The following is a 21,484-nucleotide window of genomic DNA, read 5'->3' as shown; positions in this document are numbered from 1 at the left end:
CCCACTCTAATCTCACAGAAAAGGAGCAACTAAGCAATATTTTCTATGGAGGAAATCCTTCTTCTGTTATCAGTTAGGTAGCAGGGAGATGCTTGGCAGGGTAAAATGGGGGAGAACCGTGGATGCTGCCCTCAGCTCCTTGGAGAAAGGACAGGATAAAAATGGAACAGAAGCTGCAGCAGAAGCACTATTGCCAAACGTCAACCAGAGATTAAAAGCACAACCCCTCTCTGCACGGCACTCACAGCTCTGCAGGAAAGAAGCAAGGGCATTCTATTTAATTATACGCCACTGTTCTCCACTGGTATGTGTTTTTTTGTAGAAAAAGCCCAGTAGGAACTCATTTGCATATTAGGCCACACCCCCTGACACCAAACCAGCCGGGACTGCATTCCTGCTCAAAAAAAGCTGTGCTTACATCACTGTCATCCAGGTCTCCTCCATTTTATCCTCACAACCCTATGAGGTAATGCTGAAGGTCACTCAGTGAGCTTCCATGGTGGACTTGCGATTTGAACATACCTAGTTTCCACTCTAACCTACACCACACTGGCTCTCTTTAAGGCATTTTCTTTAAGCAGCAGCAGCAGCAGGAAGAAGATTGCAGATTTATATCCCGCCCTTCTCTCTGAAGTCGAGAGACGCTTACAATCTCCCATATCTTCTCCCCCTACAACAGACACTCTGTGAGCTGGGTGGGGCTGAGAGGGCTCTCACAGCAGCTGCCCTTTCAAGGACAACTTCTGCGATAGCTATGGCTGACCCAAGGCCATTCCAGCAAGTGCAAGTGGAGGAGTGGGGAATCAAACCTGGTTCTCCCAGATCAGAGTCCATGCACTTAACCACTACACCAAACTAGCTCTCCCTAGGGTATCCCATGAAACTGATGGGGAATAAGTTCAGGATGGACAAAATGAAATACTACTTTATACAGTGAGAGATTAAAATGTGGAATTCACTGCCAGAGGATGTAGTGATGGTCACAAGAATAAACAGTTTTAAAAGGGGGTTAGATGGATTCAGGGAGGATATGTCTATCAGTGGCCACTAGCCCTGGTGACTGAGGGGAGCTTCCACATTCAGAGGCACTAAACCTCTGAATCCCAGAGCCAGGAGGCAACATCAGGGGAACAGGGCTATAAAACCTCTGCTTGGGACCTTAGAGAGTCTCCACTACTCAGAGTAAACAGTACCAACCTTGACAGACCAATATAAGGCAGTTTCTTGTGTCCAGTAGCCCTCTGTGGAACGCTGTCAATCACAATTCCAGCTTTAGTTTAAGAGTTCCTCCTCTTTAGCTTTCAATAGGCCTTAACGGGGCTGTGGGGAGAGAGGGCAGGAAGCAGCCAAGCATTCCCCCATGTAGCTCCAGAGAGAATTCCTTCCCCAAAAGAAGCATTTTATGTTGGATTTTTAATGACATTCATATTGGGTGTTGCGTTCCTGTGAGGTGCTTTGGGAGTCAAATTTAGGCTGAAAAGTAAGGCCAAAAACACGACTGGAGTAGATCCAACCAGCTTTTCAACAGCTGAAAAAGAAAGGAGTCCCCTTTGACTACCCAAACAGGCTATGTTGGGGATCATGGGACATGCATGTATAAAGGCCATGTGGGATAGGGGCTGCAGTAGGGAGGGGACTTGAGAGACATTCATGGGAAAAGTTGGCTGGATCCAACCACATTTTTTAAAAATGGCACATAGAAGTCACTAGGATATCCTGCCCAGTTGATCTCAGAGATGATGTGTCACTTGGAGGCCTCCTGGGCACTTTAAGCATCAGCTGCTGCATCTTCTGTTGTGCTGAACAGAGAATCTGAAGGCAGCCCAGATGCTGGAGGACCAGTGTTATCGGTTCCTAGCAACCCCAGCTCCCAGTTACCTGAACTTCTTTTCATCATTGAGGGCAGGGCTTTTTTTGAAGCAGGAATTCCTTTGCCTATTAGGCCACACAGCCCTGATGTAGCCAACCCTCCAACAGCTTACAGTATGCCTGTAAGAAGATCCCTATAAGCTCTTGGAGGATTGGCTACATCGGGTGTGTGGCCTAAGGCAAAGGAGGTCCTGCTATATAAAAAAAAGCCCTGATTGAAGGTAACCCACCCACCTTCAAGGATAAGTTTAGTGGCTCCACAGAACAGGCTGGCCCAACTTGTGTCAAGAGTCCTTGCAAGCGAAGCTCTCAGACCCCCGAGGTTACATATCCCGTTTGGCAGAGAGATGCCGGCTATGCTGCCTCCTTGCTCTCCAGTGAACATTCTCTGGGCAGTAAAACATACCCGTCCTCAAGCGTTTCCACTGCCTGACTCAACAGGATACATGAGAGGCCAAACAGAATGGCAACTTTGGATGTACCACAGTCTTCAGAAATATATCAGTGTGGGCTGTTGCAAATGCTTGAAGCACATTTATTAAATCTGAGTTTCTACATAATGTGTTTAAAAAAAAAGATACCCAAGCCACACCATTCTGGCCAAAGTGAAGATGGTCCCCAGCAGCTCTCTCATGTCCAGACCAATGAATCCGAAGAGTTCAGTTCTTGGGCCTTTTTCTGCCAAGCAGAGCAGCACAGAGCTGCAGAGAAATTCCTGCCAGCAGCCAGGGCTCTCTCCCTCTTTTCACTGAGCTGGTGCAGCAGTAGGTCCACCCCCACCCCCCTTGTGTCTGTTTGCACTTGCAAAGGTGGAACACGAAGGTTAGTAGTGTCTGGAAGACTCCTTCTCCCTGGGTGGTTTGTCTCTGTTCTCCCATCGCTCTCGGGATCTCCTGCTTTCTGCTGCTCTCGTTCTGTCTTCTGTTTTCTTATGCTTCTCCTCACCCCGGTCGACATGAGATGTTCTCTGATCCTGCCAGCCCCTCTCTGTGCCCCACTCTCGAGACCCCTCCCTCTGATCCTGCCGGTCCCAATCTCTGACCTTCTCTCGAGACCCCTCCCTCTGATCTTGCCAGCCCCTCTCTCGAGACCGCTCTCTCTGATCATACCGGCCCCTCTCTCGAGACCCCTCTCTCTGATCCTGCTGGTCCCTCTCTCTGACTTTCTCTTGAAACTTCTCTCCAGATCCCTCTCTCTGGTCGTGCCAATGCCTTTCTCTGCCCTTGTCTCGAGATCCCTCTCCTCTCTGATCCCTTTCTGGAGATCTTTCTCTTTTACCTTGCCCGCCTCTCTCTCTTGACCTCTCTCTCACACGTTCATACATGAGTTCTTGTTCTTGCACTGCCCAGCTGGCGGGTTTGTGCCCAGAGGAGCTCGAGGTTTGCTGACTTGCACCAGCATATCGTTCATAGCCTGGATCTTCCCTCTCCACTTTGATCTTGGCTTTAGCAGGTGGTGCATCTGCAGGGAGCTCCTCTTTCATACGTTTCCGATGCTCTTTCTTTTCTTTTTTCTTCTTCTTGCTTTTTTCTTTAGAGGAGGAGAAACAGATTGATATCTAAAAGCCTTCTGGAGATGTCCATTTCACTCTGTCCTAGCATCTCAGCCCCCAACTATTTTCTGTCCAGCATTCCCAGACAGGGAATAATACCAGGACTAAATTATTATCTATTTAGTATATCTTGACTTCACCCTTCCTCCTTCTCCATTCTACCCTAACGATCCAGCAGGATAGGGTTAGGCCAGGAGTGGCCAAACTGCAGCTCAGGAGCCACATGTGGCTCTTTCACACATATTGTTTGACTCTCAAAACGCCATTGGCCAGCTTGGAGTAGGTATTTCTCTCTTTAAATCCTTCTCCAAGCCAAGCCAGCCACTGGCTTGGAGATTGCATTTAAAGTTAAAGTTGCTTTTTCCCTCCCTCCCGCATCTATTAGCCTGCCTTCTTTCCTTCCTGTCTTGTGGCTCTCAAACATCCGACATTCATGTCTTGTGGCTCTCTAACATTTTAGATTTATTCTATGTGGTCCTTGTGTTAAGCAAGTTTGGCCACCCCTGGGTTAGGCTGAGTATAAACGACTGGTCCAAGATCACCAAGCTAGCTTCATTGCAGAGCAGGAATTTGAACCCAGGTCACAGTCTGACACTATACCCCACCAGCTAGCAGTTAAAGTTCTGCCCTACACACCGAGCAGAGACTGTTGCCCTGAAACTTTATTAATAACTGTAAATTGTAATGACCAGGGCTTCTTTTGTAGCTAGAACTCCTTTAAATATTAGGCCACACTCCCTGATATAGTGAATCCTCCAAAAGCTTACAGGCTCTTGGAGGATTGGCTACATCAGGGGTGTGTGGCCTAATATGCAAAAGAGTTCCTGCTACAAAAAAAGCTCTGGTAATGACAGCCATCAATGAGGGATTGTCTTGCAGGAGAAGAAAAAGTACGAAATCCCACCTGTATTGTGCTCAGGGCCAGCTGAACACCATCCTCCCTCCACCTTTCAACTGCCACCATCGGCGAAAGCCCAGGAAGCCATGAGGCCTCTCCCTGCCATGCCTGAATTCAGCTCCCCGCTGAGAATTCCCTTCCTCAAGGAATATTGTATTGAATTTTATTATTTGCATTAAATTTTCTATCCTGTGAGCTGGTTTGTGAGCCAACTTTGGGCTGGAAATCAGGATAAATACATTTACATTTAACATTTTCTGTGGAAGTAGATCTTCAAAAACCAGGAAACAGCATTCCAGCTCCTCCTCATCTACCTTCTCCAAGCTATCAAAACTAACAAGCCTCTAGCCAACCACACCTCACCCTAGCTGAGCTAAAGAGCTCAATAAACCAGGGCAGCAGATTGGTGACATGGCTGCAGATTTCCCTGCATGCTCTGCCAGTCTTGGCCTATATTTCCATCTAGGAATCATATTTAGGCCTTTCAAAACCTTGGAATCTTCAAAGAGACATACAAGATACTTCCATGCACGCTCTCTCTTGCTCATTCACACTGGGCCGTCACCTTTTTTGTGCTTCTTCACTTCCACTTCCTCATCTTCTGAGGATTCAGGTGAACTGGGGGGAGGTGTTTTAATGCCACATCCTTTTTCCCGGAGGGCTTTGGTTATGTCATCAATATCCTCAGAGTCTTTGGGAGGACGATAGTTAGCTACATGGTCCACACGAATTGTCCTTCCTTTGATCTGTCAACAGAGAAGAAGAGATTGGATTTATACCCTGCCCTTTACTTACCCAAAGGAATCTCAGAGCATCTTACAATCTCCTTTCCCTTCCCTACCCCACAATGGACACCCTGTGAGGTAGGTGGAGCTGAGGGAGCTCTGACTGAAACTGCCCTTGAGCAGAACAGCTCTGTGAGAATTTGTGATTGACTCACAGTCACATCAGCAGGTGCACGTGAAGGAGTGGGGAATCAAATCCGGTTCTCCCAAATAAGAGTCTGTGCACTTAACCACTACACCAAACTGGCTCTCTTATCATGACTCATGGGAGAAGCACATACATCAACTAAATGCTTCATAAGACGCCAAACAGCCTTGACGCACACAAAGTTACCTTATACCAAATCATGACATGGGTCCATCAAAGTCAATACTGTCTACTCAGACTGGCAGCTCCTCTCAAGGGTCTCCAGTTGAGGTCTTTTTACAGCACCTCCTACCTGATCCTCTTTAACTGGAAAAGACTCTGGCAGAGACCTACAGCTCAGCAGTAGAATAATGCTTGCTTGGCATGCAAAAGGTCCTAGATTTAGTTCCCAATTGAAAAGGGAGGGGAAAGATTTCATGTAGCAGGAATGGAGAGTTACTGCCTGTCCAAATAGAAAGTACTGGGGCAGAAGAAGCAACACTCTGACTCATTAAAGGTGCCTTCGTAAATCCTCACAACTTCCTCCTATGTCAAAAGGAGACATTTTAAAGTTATCTTGGGTATCAGGTGTTCTCAAAGCCCATGGAGAGTTGCTGCCACTCAGAATAGACAACACCAAGCTAAGTGAGAGCTTTACGTGTCCTGTAACTTCATAACAGGAGAAAGGGCCTTTAAGACATGTTGTTTCCACTCTGCTTCAAGCCTCAGAGCACTGCCACAGAGATAACAGACATTTTGGCAAAAACCTCCGCAGGAGGTAAATCCATTTTAACAAAATTAAACTGCAGTGGCAGCTCAAAGAGCCACAAAACCTATTGCAGCATAAGCTATCATGAGTGAGATGCATCTGATAAAGTGAGCAGCTAACTCTCAAAACCGTGTGCTGGTATACATTTTAAGGTGCCACTGGGCCTTACACTGGCTTTTCCTTCCCTGTCAACTGTACCTTGATCCCATTGAAGTTGTCTACGGCAAGAATGGTGCTTCGCTGATCTTCATAGCAAATGAAGCAAAAGCCTTTGGATTTCCCTGTCTTCTTATCACGTACCAGGTTGATGTTCACAATTTCCCCATACCTGAAGGGGAACTCAAGCAGGTTAAATGTCTTCTCACCAGCAGTTCTCCAAAAACATTTCAAATTCTTCTGCAGCACTTCTCATGTTGCTGAGAAAAACACAATTCTACTTTTTAATCAGGACTATTAATATAAAAGTGTTGCTTTCCTGGATTAGGCCGAAGATTCATCTACTGCAGCATCCTGTTTCCAAATGTGGCCAGCATTTATAAAACAAAGCATGGTGAGAACCTCTTTTTTAATTATTAATTTGTACCCCATCGTTCTCCCGTGGGGACCCAAAGTGGTTTACATTGTTCTCCTCACCTTCATTTTATCCTTACAACAACACTGCGAGGTACATTAGGATGAAAGAGTATGTCTGGCCCAACATCTCCCAGTGAGCGTCCATGGCATGAGAGGGGATTTGAGTCTGGGTCTCCTATATACTAGTCTAGTCCTCAAAACCACTACACCACACATTTGCTTTTCAGTATACTGCCTTTGACCAAGGATGTTCCATGTACCTATCATGGTTAACAAATCTATCTTCTAGTCCTCCAGCCCTTCCTCAAAGGTAACATCACATGCAGAGAAAGAACCTCTAGGATGTGTGCTACCACAAGCCAAAAGATGGCTCTTAACACTGATCTGTGGGTAGTAGGCTAACATATCAACAGTCCACAAAAAGACATCCTTGATGTTCACTAGCCAGCTGTGGAACTTTCTTCTCCCTGTGACCCAAACATGTGTCTTCCAGATGTAACTTGGGTCCTTTCTTAGAGGAAACATATAACAGGGATGAGTAGGGTTCCCAAATCCCCCGCTAGGCCTGGAGACTCCAGATTTGGAGCCTCCTCCCCCCGCTGGCCATAAAAGGGAAAGCGGGGGGAGGCGGGGGGGGAGAACGGCAGCCCTTCCCACCCAGCCCCGATCGCAGCAGCCAGAGCTCTTCCGTTTTCTCAGGCTGCTTCCCGCCCCCAGTCAGCTGGCCGGTGAAGGGAGGGGAGCCCAGCCACGCCCCCAAAGGACCATGTGCCTTTGCACCTCCGGAGGTGAGTGAGTTCTGTCCCCTGCATCAGATTTCCCAGAAACAGGGGGGGGGCAGGGGGGAGGGGGAGGGGGTGGAGAGGAAAACGTCTTCTCATAGGGTATAATGGGGAATTGATCTGGAGGTTTCGGGGGCTCTGGGGGAGCTGTTTTTTGAGGTAGAGGCACCAAATTTTCAATATAGTATCTAGTGCCTCTCCCCAAAGTATCCCCCAAATTTCAAAACGATTGGAGCAGGGGGTCCAATTCTATGAGCCCCAAAAGAAGGTGCCCTTATCCTTCATTATTTCCTATGGAAGGAAGACATTTAAAAAGGTGTGCTGTCCCTTTAAATGTGATGGCCAGAACTCTCTTGGAGTTCAGTTATGCTTGTCACATCCTTGTTCCTGGCTCCGCCCCAATGTCTCCTGGCTCCACCCCCAAAGTCTCCTGGCTCCACCCCCAAAGTCCCCAGATATTTCTTGAATTGGACTTGGCAACCCTAGGGATGAGTAAAGGATTCCTTTAATGGCTGTTTTATTTGAATATATTTTATTGTCACAGTGTTTGACGACTGTCTAAAGACATGAACTAGAACAAGATACTTTGAGGATAGTGAGAGACAGAAATCAAGGTAAATATTCCGTGTCAGGATTGTAGCCAAAGGGCATCAGGGCAGAGATGAAGACCATAGATTTATACCCCACCCTTCTCTCTGAATCAGAGTCTCAGAGCATCTCACAATCTCCTTTACCTTCCTCCCCCACAGCAAACATAATGTAAGGTAGGTGGGGCTGAGAGAGCTCTCACAGAAGCTGCCCTTTCAAGGACAACTCTGGGAGAGCTATGGCTGACCCAAGGCCATTCCATCAGCTGCAAGTGGAGGAGTGGGGAATCAAACCTGGTTTTCCCAGATAAGAGTCCACACACTCAACCACTGCACCAAACTGAGATCTATACCTCTCAGCTATCAACATGGGTAAGGAGGGTGTTCTGAATGGAATATGCTGTCAAGCCACAGCTGACCCTATACGGTTTTCAAGTCAAGATATGAACACAGTTGGTTTAGGTCAAGATGGGTAGCTGTGTTAGTCTGTTTGTGGCATTACAAAAGAGACAGAGTTTAGTAGCACCTTAAATAACAAAACTTGTGGCAGGGTATGAGCTATTGTGAGTTACTGCTCACTTCTTCAGATACCCCAGCATAGCAACCCTGGATTTCCTCAGTGGTGTCCAATCCAACTACTGATCCTGCTTAGCTTCCAAAATTGCGCTAGCCTAAAGCATCCAAGTCTGGGCAAAAAAGTTCTACTTACTGTGAAAAGACACAGATGATGTCTCCTTCAGTCAGCTCGTATGGTAAACCCCCTGGAAGAAACAGCAGAATCTGATAAGTGCGTTTTTGACACACTTTGAGCCACCGCTGCTGCAGGGGTTGGCCACCCAACCCTGCCTCATTGCCTGATGCATACCCACAAACACCCATGCGCTGTCACTATACTCAGCATGCCAGGATACTTTCTCTTGCACACCCAGCTGGGCTTCACGCTCGTTCAGCTCATTGATCAGCTTCACTTTGGTCAGCGGGCTAAAGAAGATGAACAGAAAATACTCAGTTCAGGCATCTTCGTAGTACCTTTCGCCCTACCTTGCCACATGTCTAAAGAGCTTCTAAAGAGAAGCATTGGGGCCTCAAGCCTACGCAGAAGACACACACACCGTTTTGAAAGCCCAGAATCCCCAAACTTCGCCCAGGGATACGCAATTAGTTAACTGGGATGTGAAGGCACTCTGCACACGCTTAGAGGTACTCTTCCGTGTTATCACTTCACACACTCCTGGTACAGACCCATTCCAACCCCCCCCCCCCCCCCTTTCCACCAACCTACTTCATGTTACCCGGCGCCTTCACCTGTCGCTCTGCGCATGCCCTAAACATTCCAGCGGGCTGTGCGAACGTGACGAACCCGCCTCTTGGGCGAGTCGCCTGAAGAGTAACCAATCCAAATCTCTCTTTCTCCAGCTTCCTATTCCACGCCCCTTTAGATTCTGCGTCTGATTGAAAACGGTGCTCTGGGTGAAACGCGATCAGCCATTGGTGGTTGTTTGCAAGAAGCTGCGCATGCTTACAGGTAGCAGCCCTTGAAGCCATATTTTTCCTGTTTTCTGCCCTGGCTTGTAATGGAAGCCTCGCAGGCGCGTTCGAAAGGTTGGCAAAGGGGATGCTGTGGGGTGGGGAGGGAAGAAGACAGAAAAGCGGGACATGTTGCATTTAGACAGCGGTGTCAAACATGCAGTTCAAAGGCCGAATCAGGTCCCCGGAGGGCTCCTATCAGGCCCCCGAGCAACTGGCTGTCATCTGCTTCCTCCTCTCTCTCTCTCTTGCTTTCTTCTGTATCACAGCTTGCTTTGCAAGGCTTGCTCAATCACACAGGAGCTACAGAGCAAAACCTCTGTTTCCCCCATTCGCTGAGGCTCCTCCCTTGGGGAGAAAGGGGAGGGAAGGAGAGCTTGCTTTGCCAGGCTCAATCGCACAGCAGAGCTACTGAGCCAAGTCTCTTTTTCTTCTATTGACTGAGGCTTCCTCTCCCTCCCCCCCTCCCCGCCACCAGTCCCTGGGGAAGGAAGGAAAGAACCAGAGCTTCCTTTGCCCAGTTCCCTGGATCCCATGGGAGAAATACAAAGAAAGCACTTTTAAGACCAATGAGTGCTAACGTTTTAAGCATGTTTTAAGTTTTTTAAAAATATTATTTGTGTTTGTGTTCTTTATAACATTTATATATCTGCTACCTAATCTTAAATAGGTACACACATGATCCAGTCCGATATGGCCCAGTCCCTCAAGGTCTCATTTATGTCAGATCCGGCCCTCATAACAAATTAGTTCGACGGAAAGACCTGAAAGAAAAAGTCAATATGTTTTTGGGGTTTTTTACTCGGCCCATGAATGACAGCGTAGAAGTTACTATGTTTAGTTACAGAACTTGTATTGCTGAACATAGCAGATGGCCCTCCTGCCTACCCGGGGAGGGGGGAATCCCCTCAAATGAGGTATAAATACTGAAAACAAAAGAAAAGCTTTTATATTTAAATAGCTACATAGCATTTAAATACATAGCATACCTCCCCCCAAAAATCCTAAACACCACAGCCCTCTCCTCCAATCTTCACTAGTACTATGTGGATCAAAATGGGACATGACCAGTGTTCCCCCTAAGTTGAGTTTGGGTGAGCTAGCTCACAGATTTTTAGTCTCCAGCAAACACATTTTTGTCTTAGCACAGGAAGGATGAGCCCAGAGCACACTAATTTATGGTGTAGCTCACAACTTTATTGCCAGTAGCTCACAAAATAGAATTTCTGCTCACAAGACTCTGAAGCTTAGAGGGAACATTGGACATGACTGCAGCTATTCCCTCAATCAAACTCTTCCGTATTCTGTTTTATTTTGGGAGGTTTTTTTTTCTGCACCCAACTTTTCTTTATTAATGATTCATGAGAAGTCTGAACAGGCAAATCCAGCTTTAACCTTCCCAACCGAAGAGGGCATCAAAGAAGCTACTGCACTGCCTTCTGTACCACTGTTGCCTCCTTGCTTATTTCTGGTTTGCCTGTGTATAAGGCAGGAGTGGCCAAACTTATTTAATGTAAGAGCCACATATAATAAACATCAGATGTTTGGGAATCACGAGGCATGACAGTCAGATGATTGAGACCTGCTGGAAGGAAGGAAAATAGATTGAGGGAGAGAGGTGAAAAGAAAGCAACTTTAAATGCATTCTGACTTGGAGAAGTGATTTAAAGAGACAAATGCCTTCTCCAAGACAGCAGACAGGGTGTTGTGTGTGTGTGTGTTCAAGAGCCGCATTATATACATGAAAGAGACACATGTGGCTTGAGCCACAGTTTGGCCACCCTGGTATAAGGCAAAGGTTGTTCTGGTTTGCTCATCAGCCTGTGATGCAAACTCTTGTAACTTCTGTTTGCCTTGCACACCTTTTATTTTTTCAGTCTGAATTACATTGAAATGGTGTACTGACATTTAGTTAAATTTAAATATATTTACCAATGATATGAACCTAGTTGGAATACAACAAAAAAATTCTCAAAGAAACAGAAAGCCTCATTAATGCTTGGCCCAGTTCCTATCTGTGATAAGAACAAGCATGTTGTACCGGTTAGAGCATTGGACTAGTATATCGGACAGCCAGGTTCAAATTCCTGCCTGCCATTAATGATCACTAATGGCCCCTAAGGTATTTTCATTCTATCTCTTGCTGCCTGATCTATCTCACAGGGTTGTTGTGAACAGAAAATGGAGGGGAAGAGAACAATATTTTAAGCCACTGTAGATCCCCATGGGAGGGGGAAAGAGTAGAAATATCTGAATAAATGAAGTGATTACAATTCTTGTAAGATGACATCTTGCTATTCAGACTCAAATAAAATTCTCTGCTGCAGCTACCAAAGGACCTTTCTCCTCATTTAGAGGGCAGAAGCATAATTTGTACTAGACTGAAGGTGCCTTCATTTGCTGACTTCTGACAGTTCAGCATCCTATAATATAAGCCTTGTTCAACATTTTAACTTTGAAACTGCATTGTGTTCAATTGCATAATCCACCTTGAGTCTCAGGGAGGAGGCAGACTATGAATGAAGTCAATAGATAAAATTAGCTCCAGGCTCATCCTGCTCCTAAAACATTGCCAGTTGACACAGGGAAGGAAAAAGTAACAAGGTGGGAGCAAAAGCAGACAGTCTCAAAGATACTGCTAATTCACGGATCCGCTAAGCTTTCAGTTCTTCCTGAGGAACAATCACTACATTAGGCTTATTATGCTTCTGATCTGCTGTATCAGTACCAAAAGTTGCAGGACTCCCTCCTGAAATTATGGACAGAAGGAAATAAATCTTTCCTAGTGTAGGCAACTGGCCTGAACTATTTGACTACTGACCTGAAGACTAGGACAATTTTACATATTTTAACCTCAGTAGCTATCAAGGCCAGGTCTGTAACCCGTATTTTATAGAAACTGAATCTAGTATTCCTGCACAACAGCTAGAGAAATGTAGGGCAAGGAGCTGCTGACCACAGTCTAAACCATGTGCAAAATGGTTACAGTTTCCCTTAGGCTGGAAGAAAATCTTACCTGGAAGTGTCAAGGTGGCCCTGCACAACACACTCTGGTAACTCAGTTGTCTGCTAGCAAATTCATCTTTCAAGGATAGAGCTGAATGCTACTGCAACAAAAAGGAAGCCAGATCCGCAGGGGTGGATCTACACACTGTTCTAGTGATTTCTGAAGAAAGATTCATGTCGAGCTGCTAAATGACATGGTGTCTTCCTACGCTCATGTCTCCCCTCCATTGTAACAGTTCACTCCAGTGAGAAAAGGAACCATATTATTAATTATTGATTCAGTTCATATGATTTCCTTCTCAGAAGTGACCCAAGGAAGTCTGGAGCTTAAGCAGGAAACTCCAAATTGCATTCCAACCCGACTGTCCAGATGAGGAACATCTAATATTATTTATTATTATTATTAATAAACCAGCAGATTCATGCCTCCAGATCCATTCACTGCTTCTCTCCCTCTCTTCTCCTTACATACTTTACTAGAATGGGACAATAGCTCCTCCAGGAAACTTAACCTACAATCTACAGGTTGCATTTGTCGGTAAACTGACATGGGTGATGTAAAGGGCCAAATAACCAGTGGAGTTGCTAATGTACCCTAAGCCTTACATTGCTGTATCCATGTTCCTGATAAATGAACGCTTCCCTAACCATCTGTTCACACACAAAGTTCAGCCATCTATGTTATACTGTGCTGGCCCTTGAATCATCTGGAATAAGGACAACACTCTGCTTCTCATTCTGGTTAAGCGGCAGGTCATATGTATTCTAAGTTCCCATGCAGTGGCGAGCTACCCACTGATGATGATGTAGAGATTGGATTTATACCCTGCCCTTCACTACCAGAAGTCTCAGAGCAGTTTACAATCTCCTTCCCCTTCCCACAACAGACACCCTGTGAGGTAGGTAGGGCTGACAAAGCAGAACGGCTTTGAGAGAATTTGTGGCTGACCCAAGGTCAGCAGGTGCATGTGAAGGAGTGGGGAATCAAATTCGGTTCTCCCAGATAAGAGTCCGCGCACTTAACCACTACACCAAACTGGCTGTCATGTTCTTATGTTGTTAAAACAAAGATTCACTATTTTGTCCCATGTTTTTGCAAACCTGGTGGGGGTGACTTGCCCTCTATCAACATTAAGATCATTGAATGTGGCCAGCAGACTCTATTCTGTGATGTAAGCAGCGTGGTTAACTCAGCCAGGGAGACTGGTACAACCAAATAGTTGAGAATGTTGGATAATGGCTTCTTCCCTGCCTGCCTCAAAATGCAAACCTGTAAGGATAAAAGTTACACCCAAACCAGTTGTGAGCCATACAAATTTTTATTAATTTAACATTATCTTAGATTGAGACCAGCAGGGCTTTGTTCAGTTTGTGCAGGCACAAAACCACCTGCCCTGCTTCATTAAGTGGTCAGGAGTGAAAACCTCCACAGTTCAGCAAGGACAGGAATTTTTGCCACTAGCATCTGGCAAGAGCTGCATTTTCTGGGCCCTCCCTTGCTGTCTCTCCATGTCCCGATAAAGCAGAGACTTCTGAGCCTTCAGCCGACAAGCCAGGCACATGAAAATAGACTCCACGTTCTGGCTTTCTTTGGGGTCCTTGGCAGAGGTTTCAAATAAAAGCATATTGTGAGCGTCGGCAAACTTCAAGGCCAAACTGGATGGCACCTGGATCTGGTCTCGCAAGTCACACTTGTTTCCGACAAGCACCTTTGGGACAAGTGCAGGGACGGCGTGGCCATTGCACTCTTCAATCCAGGTCTTTAAGTTGAGGAAGGATGCCATCTTGGTGACATCGTAGACAAACACGACAGCATGCACGTTGCGGTAGTAGTGCTCTACCATGCTCTTCCGGAACCTCTCCTGGCCGGCTGTGTCCCACACCTGCACCTGAAGAAAAAGACAGAGTTCCTGTTGAGCTAATAAAAAAGGCAGAGAGTTTGCACAGTCTAGCCAGCTTTCCAGTTAGATTCAGTGCACAGCGTGGAAAGTACATTATTAGCGCTGCAAATATCCAGAGTCACAAATCTGAAGCTTAAAAAGCCTTGCAGGTTTCTCCATTTATTTTGGAACATTCAGGACCTTTTAAGACTCGGAGAATGATTGCATGTCACATGACTATATTTGAAGCATCCTAGAAACTAAGCATGGGAAGACCTACCCCTTCTTTTACTGTTGATTACATTTTATGTAGAAAATAGTTACAGCCCCTCTCCAGAGACCTGCTCGGGGTTGCTCAGCAAGAACAACAACAAGTAATGCAAGAATGATCAAACAAGCCATTGAAACAGCATAAAGACAAAGAGAACCATAGAGTTGGAAGGGCCACACCGGCCATCAAGTCCAACCCCATACTCAATGGCGGAATCAGCCTAACACATCTTTGCTCAGTGTTTGCCAGCTGCTGCTTGAAGACTGCCATTAAGGGGGAGCTCATCACCTCTGATCCCATTGCTGAACTGTTCTTGCTGTCTGCATAGGGCAGGGATTCCTGAATTTTTACCCCATGACTTGTTATATTGTAGCTTTTATACTGAGTTGAGGAACTCCATAATGAGCCCTCTCTTACAAAAATGTCAGGGTTACCCAGATGAAGGGCTTGTTTTTAGGGTTTTTAACCCATTTAGGGAGATAAAGGTTTTTATACCTTTTATTTGCTTGGAATCCTTACAACACCAATCAAGTGATGTAAGGTTATTTCTTAGCTGCTGTGAGGATCTATGGGTTGGTTGTGAATGATCATGAATAATTTTATCTCTATTTTATCTACGTTTACGATCACTTATCAGTGTACTTTCTGATGTGTACATTTGTGCTAACTGGCTATGTAGTATTCTAGATCATTTAGTGTTTGTAATACCTAATAAATGTTCTATGATCGACTGAGCATCAGGACAACATATCCCACTTTTCTTCCATAAAAGAATTCGAAGAAGAGGAAGGAGGAGGAAATTGGATTTACACCACACCCTTCATTACCCAAAGGAGTCCCAAAGAGGCTTGCAATCTCCTTTCCCTCCCCAGAAGAGACACCCTGTGAGGTTGGTGAGGCTGAGAGAGCTCTAACAGAAACTGCTCTTGAGAGAACAACTCTAAGAGAACTTGTGACTGACTCAGCAGGTGCATGTGGAGGAGTGGGGAATCAAACTTGGTTCTCCCAGGTTAGAGTCCGCGCTCCTAACCACTACACCAAACTGGCTCTCCCATTTAGGGAGAGACTTCCATCCAGGCATTGTCCACACTCCAGTCCCGCTTACATTCAGTAAGGGTACCATCTTGCACCTCTTCCAAACATAATATGGGGCTAGATCCAGGTGGGCAGCCCTGTTGGTCTGAATCAAAAGAACACAGTAGGAGTCCAGTAGCACCTTTAAGAACAACAAAGTTTTATTCAGAATGTAAGCTTCCGCATGCATGCACGCTTCTTCAGACAAGGAATGAGGTACAGTGAGCAGCGCTACATATAGCTGGCGGGCAGTGGTTTAGAATGCAAAGTGGTACAAAGTTAAAACAATTTGTGTTTTAATGTCATTGGATTTTAACTTTGTACCACTTTGCATTTTAAACCACTGCCCACCAGCTACATTTAGCTCTGCTCACTGTACCTCATTCCTTGTCTGAAGAAGTGTGCATGCAAGTCTACATTCTGAATAAAACTTGGTTGGTCTAAAAGGCGCTACTGGGCTCCTACTTTGTTATAATGTGGGACTGTCATCAAGTTGGGAGCATCAATAAATTTGCCTCCTTCCACTGTGCTCCCCTCTGCCCTATCCCTTTGTTGCTTCTATGTAGCTCATGTATTATGGAGAAGACCAGTGCTACCTACTGTCTCCCTATAAAATTTTTCCCCAGTCTTCTTCCCAAGGAGCCCAGAGCAGCAGAGTCCTTCTTGTCCTACCTTATGAGGCAGGACAGGTTGAAAGAAAGAGAGGAGCAGACTCAAGGTCATCTAGTAGTGTAAATCTAGTAGTGCCCCTGTATAAATCGATGGTGCGGTCTCATTTGGAGTACTGTGTGCAGTTCTGGTCGCCGCACCTCAAAAAGGATATTATAGCATTGGAGAAAGTCCAGAAAAGGGCAACTAGAATGATTAAAGGGCTGGAACACTTTCCCTATGAAGAAAGGTTGAAACGCTTGGGGCTCTTTAGCTTGGAGAAACGTCGACTGCGGGGTGACATGATAGAGGTTTACAAGATAATGCATGGGATGGAGAAAGTAGAGAAAGAAGTACTTTTCTCCCTTTCTCACAATACAAGAACTCGTGGACATTCGATGAAATTGCTGAGCAGACAGGTTAAAACGGATAAAAGGAAGTACTTCTTCACCCAAAGGGTGATTAACATGTGGAATTCACTGGCACAGGAGGTGGTGGCGCCCACAAGCATAGCCACCTTCAAGAGGGGTTTAGATAAAAATATGGAGCACAGGTCCATCAGTGGCTATAAGCCACAGTGTGTGTGTATATATAAAATTTTTTGCCACTGTGTGACACAGAGTGTTGGACTGGATGGGCCACTGGCCTGATCGAACATGGCTTCTCTTATGTTCTTATGTCCTAAATGGCTCTGAACCTGGGACTTCTAGGCCCTAGTCTAGAGTTGTCCATTCTGGGTTGGAAAATACTTGGAGATCTTGGGGAAGAAGATGATATTGGATTTATATCCCACCCTATACTCTGAATCTCATAGTCTCAGAGTGGTCACAATCTCCTTTACCTTCCCCCCATAACAGATACCCCGTGAGGTGGGTGGGGCTGAGAGAGCTCTCACAGCAGCTCCCTTTTCAAGGACAACTCTTGAGAGAGCTATGGCTGACCCAAGGCCATTCCAGCAGGTGCAAGTGGAGGAGTGGGGAATCAAACCTAGTTCTTCTAGATAAGAGTCCGTGCACTTAACCACTACACCAAACTGGAGGGAAAGGGGTGAGGGGGGTGGACTTCACTCCGAATCTGAGTGGCTCACCATCTCCTTTATCTTCCTCCCCCACAACAGAGTCCATCCTCCCATAGCCATTTTCTCCAGGGTAACTGGTGTCTGTTTCCTGGAGATGAGTTCTAATTCCAGGAGATCTCCCGGCTTCACCTGGAGGCTGGCAATCTTACACCCAATCTGACAGTCTGGCTCACTAAGACAGGCATTCAGGTGAGCAGCAGTAGTCAGTAAAAGAAGGGAGATGTCTACTTCTTGAAAAACAAACAAGGTGCTCCCTTCACTTAATCCCTCTGCCTTACCTCAAGCCACTGATCTTTTGCCCTATTTGCCTACTCCTTTTGTCCTTTGTCCTCTAGCATAGAAGCTTCCCAAACAGCAACAGGGGCATATTTTTTTGTCTACAGACAGAGGAGCTGGTTCTGCACACAGCACAGCAAGGCGGTGGAGTGAATGGTATCAATGAAATCACTGGTGGTGGGGAGAAATATTGTCTTTGGATGTTCCCCCACATTAAGAAACAGAGAAAATTCGTCAAGGACATTTTTAGCAGCCTGCTGAGCTTGTTTTTCTTTGGCTTCTTTTAAGAGGCAGGGAGGTTTCAAATGCAATACAGCAGGGGTCCCCAACCCCTGGGCCATAGACCGGTACCGGTCCGTGACCTGTTATCAACCAGGTAATAATAATAATAATAATAAGACGATGACATTGGATTTATATCCTGCCCTTCACTCCAAATCTCAGAGTGGCTCACCATCTCCTTTATCTTCCTCCCCCACAACAGACACCCTGCCAGGCGGGTGGGGTTGAGAGAGCTCTCCCAGAAGCTGCCCTTTCAAGGACAGCTCTACAAGAGCTATGGCTGACCAAAGGCCATTCCAGCAGCTGCAAGTGGAGGAGTGGGGAATCAAACCCAGTTCTCCCAGATAAGAGTCTGCACACTTAACCACCACACCAAAATAAAGTCCACAATTGTGTCATGCCAAAACCATCGCGTGCCACCCCCCCCCCCACCCCCACCCCTCGGTCCATGGAAAAACTGTCTTCCACAAAACTGGTCCCTGGTGCCAAAAAGGTTGGGAACCACTGCAATAGAGCATTCAAGAGCAATCCCCCCCCCACACCAGCTATCTGAAGCAGTGCAGTCCATACTATGGCCTCATTTTGGTTGCATGAGTAATCCAGCTCACCTCAAGCTGGAGTTCTCCTTGGCCCAATGCATCATAGTAGCCACATTCATGACAGACATGGCCCACTATGGTTAGCAGTGAACCTCAATTTTGAAGGTAGTTTGAGTGTCACTATTATATCACCCTCAGTCCCACCCCACAGGACATAGAAAGCACGTAAAGGAACCTAGCATTGTTCTTTTTAGAGAATATAGGATTTTATTTTTAAAAAACAGAGTGCAATTATGCTAGTGGAGATGCTGTAACACTACACATTTGAACATCTTGCTGGGGTAATCAGCTGTGGGGGAGAAAAGGGGTTTGGAGCAGAGAAACAGTGAAAGAAGGAGGCATTAGGCCTCCAAATTAGGGCTGCTAGATCTCGGTTGTAAAATACCTGGAGATTTTTGGGGTGGAGCATGGGGAGGGCAGGGGCTGGGAAGGAAAAAAAGATTTCAGCAGGATATAATGCCACAGAGTCCACTCTCAAGATCAGGTGACCTCAGGTGATTTTGGTTGTCTGGAAATCAATTGTAATAGCCGGAGATCTCCAGGTACCACCTAAAGGGAAGCATCCTTAAAGCTCTCCCTAACTGAAAGCAGCCTTGCCCTCTGGTCACTGTTACAGGTGGTATTAGCTTGCAATAGGCAGTTTGCTCAAAAGTTCAGAGCAAGAACCTGCAAAGGTTGCTTTACTTAAATGCTTGCTTCTCAACTATCGCAGATTGTCATAACTCTCTCTCTCTCTCTCCCACCTTCCCTGTAGGCACCCTCAGAGTTTTATTGGTCCAGCTGGGCAGAGATGCTGCAGAGTTGAGATACCATATATATATCCAAGGTCTCCCTTTGTATAACTCAATGATGCCAAATCAATGCTCCTCCGGGGGCATTTCCAGTTTCAAACCCCCTCCCTCAGAACACACACAAAAGGCTCCTAGTCCTTTGTAAATGTCAGGCTAAGAATCCAATTAGTGCAGGGTGAGGGGGGGGCAGGAGTGATCCCCAGCATGAGGCAACACCATAACAGATTCATGTCTCCGTCATGGAAATACTCACTTTTGTACCTCAGCCTTTGCTCAGAGCACCACGAAGAAACCCTCTTAAAAAATTTTTTTTTAAAGCCCAGCAGATCTGAGCATCATACAGCTTATGGGACTGGGTCTTGCACAAGTACAAATCTGTCTAGCCAATTACATGCATAAAGGATTCCCGGGCAAACATACACCACAGAGGGCCTTTCCATATGACCTCCCGGAGCTGTCTGTTTTCCTTAAGGGGCTCATTCACACGTACAGATGCAAGTCATCATGGAGCTGTGAGTAATCGAGTGACGTCGGTGCACGTGTGAGCCAACCCTGGGTTTTTCCCCCCTCCACTGAAGACTCAGGGGGGGGGGGGTTAGGGGAAATACGAGAAAGTCTTTCAGTGCAAAACAGTTACGTCCTGACGTCTGTCTCTTGACAACCTTGACCCTTGGCCAAGCCGCACCCCAAAAGACCAGCCTTCCCCTCCCTTGCAGTCCCCCCCCCCCCCCGGCGCTCCTTGTTTCTCCATCCTTTGGATAGCTGGATGAGGAAGGAGAAGAAAAGGTGGGCGACTGTCCCTACAGACCAGGAAGGTTTCTAGGAGGTCTTGACGCCCTTGCCTCCCTGAGTGCCTCTGCTTAAGTCACGAATACCTCGTCCCCCCCCCCCCCGCCCGTGACCTCTTTGTCCCCCCCTCGAAGGCGCGCCCAGAGCCAGGCCCACGGTCAGGCCTCTCCTTCCAGCACGGCCGCTGCAAGAACCGGTACCCCGAGGGCAGGCCTCGAATTCAGCAGCAGCCCAGCTCCTGAACCTTCCTGAGGGTCCCCCCTCCTCCTCCCCACCTTGTCCGCTGAATAGTAGGTGCAGCTGCATCACAATCCCTGCAGGAGCTCCACCACCTATTTTTCTACAAAACGACCCCTGCCCGAGGGGAAGCCTCTCGGAAGGAGGACACCCCCGGGGGCGCCCTGCAAAAACCCCTAGGCCGGTACCTTGATGTGTTCACCCTCGATCTCCACCGCCTTCTCCCTGAAGTCCACGCCGATGGTGGCCTCGGTGCTGGCCGGGAAGGCTCCCCCGCAGAAGCGCACCGTCAGGCAGGTCTTGCCCACGTTGGAGTCGCCGATGACGATGATCTTGAAGATGCGCGTCTGCACCGACTGCTCCAGCGAGGCCTCCAGCTCCATGCCGGCGCCGGGAGGGAGAGGGGGCGCAGTCGGCGCGCGCGGCGGGAAGGGAAGGCAGCGAGGCGAGGCCGCCGCCCGGCTCAGGAGACAGGACGCGCCCGCACGTCGCGCCGCGTCCGCGGGCCCCTCGCCCAGGCTCAGCAAGAGCAGCAACAACGCTGGAGGAGGAGGAGGTGGTGGTGGCAGCGGCGGCGGCCCGGCATGGTGGACTGGATTGGGCGCTGCCCGCCTGCACGAACCGCCAGCTAGCCAGGCGCCTTTACCCGGCGAGCTGCAGCCGCCCGAGCACTCGCGCCTCGCCAGTCGGGAGCCGCCCCTCGGGCTGCGCTGCCATTGGTTGCCGCCCGCCGGCTTTCCAGCGCCCTGCCCCGCGGAGGCGGAGCCGCAGCAACATCAGTAGCCGCCGCTGCAGCCAGCCCAACGGAGCCGCCTCCTATGGCCCTGCTGCTGCAAGCCAGGCTACTACCGGGGGGGAAAGGAGGAAATCAGGCAGTTCTTGGACGCCTGGCAGGCCCAACCTAGCAAAGGCTGGTCCTCCGGTCTCCGAGAAGGCGCCCCCCTGGGGCAAGGAAACCAAAGCTACCCGCTGCAGCGGGGAGAGGGTTGCCAATCCCCAGATGGAGGCAGGGGATCCCCCGGTTTGGAGGCCCTCCGCCCGCTTGGGGGGGGGGTAGGGAAATGACTGCTGGACACTCCATTAT

The 21,484-nt window shown here is 47.5% G+C and overlaps 2 protein-coding genes across 2 annotated transcripts; both read right to left on the bottom strand.

Annotated features, from left to right (window-relative positions):
* Positions 1-2,378: 2,378 nt before the first annotated feature.
* Positions 2,379-9,370, bottom strand: RBMX2 (RNA binding motif protein X-linked 2). Its single transcript, XM_060249205.1, has 6 exons — positions 9,225-9,370; positions 8,808-8,923; positions 8,652-8,703; positions 6,199-6,328; positions 4,885-5,065; positions 2,379-3,399 (listed from the first exon to the last, which is right to left on the bottom strand). The coding sequence occupies exons 1-6, from the start codon at positions 9,272-9,274 to the stop codon at positions 2,693-2,695; spliced, it is 1,236 nt and encodes a 411-aa protein (XP_060105188.1). The 5' UTR covers positions 9,275-9,370; the 3' UTR covers positions 2,379-2,692.
* Positions 9,371-13,775: 4,405 nt separating this feature from the next.
* Positions 13,776-20,868, bottom strand: RAB33A (RAB33A, member RAS oncogene family). The gene is made up of 2 exons (XM_060249675.1): positions 20,589-20,868; positions 13,776-14,364 (listed from the first exon to the last, which is right to left on the bottom strand). The coding sequence occupies exons 1-2, from the start codon at positions 20,781-20,783 to the stop codon at positions 13,909-13,911; spliced, it is 651 nt and encodes a 216-aa protein (XP_060105658.1). The 5' UTR covers positions 20,784-20,868; the 3' UTR covers positions 13,776-13,908.
* Between the last annotated feature and the right edge of the window lie 616 nt (positions 20,869-21,484).

Source organism: Heteronotia binoei, chromosome 11 (assembly GCF_032191835.1).
Source record: "Heteronotia binoei isolate CCM8104 ecotype False Entrance Well chromosome 11, APGP_CSIRO_Hbin_v1, whole genome shotgun sequence".
NCBI lineage: Eukaryota > Metazoa > Chordata > Lepidosauria > Squamata > Gekkonidae > Heteronotia > Heteronotia binoei.
The sequence above is the reverse complement of the archived record's forward strand: the minus strand, read 5'-3'. Positions and strand labels throughout refer to the sequence as shown.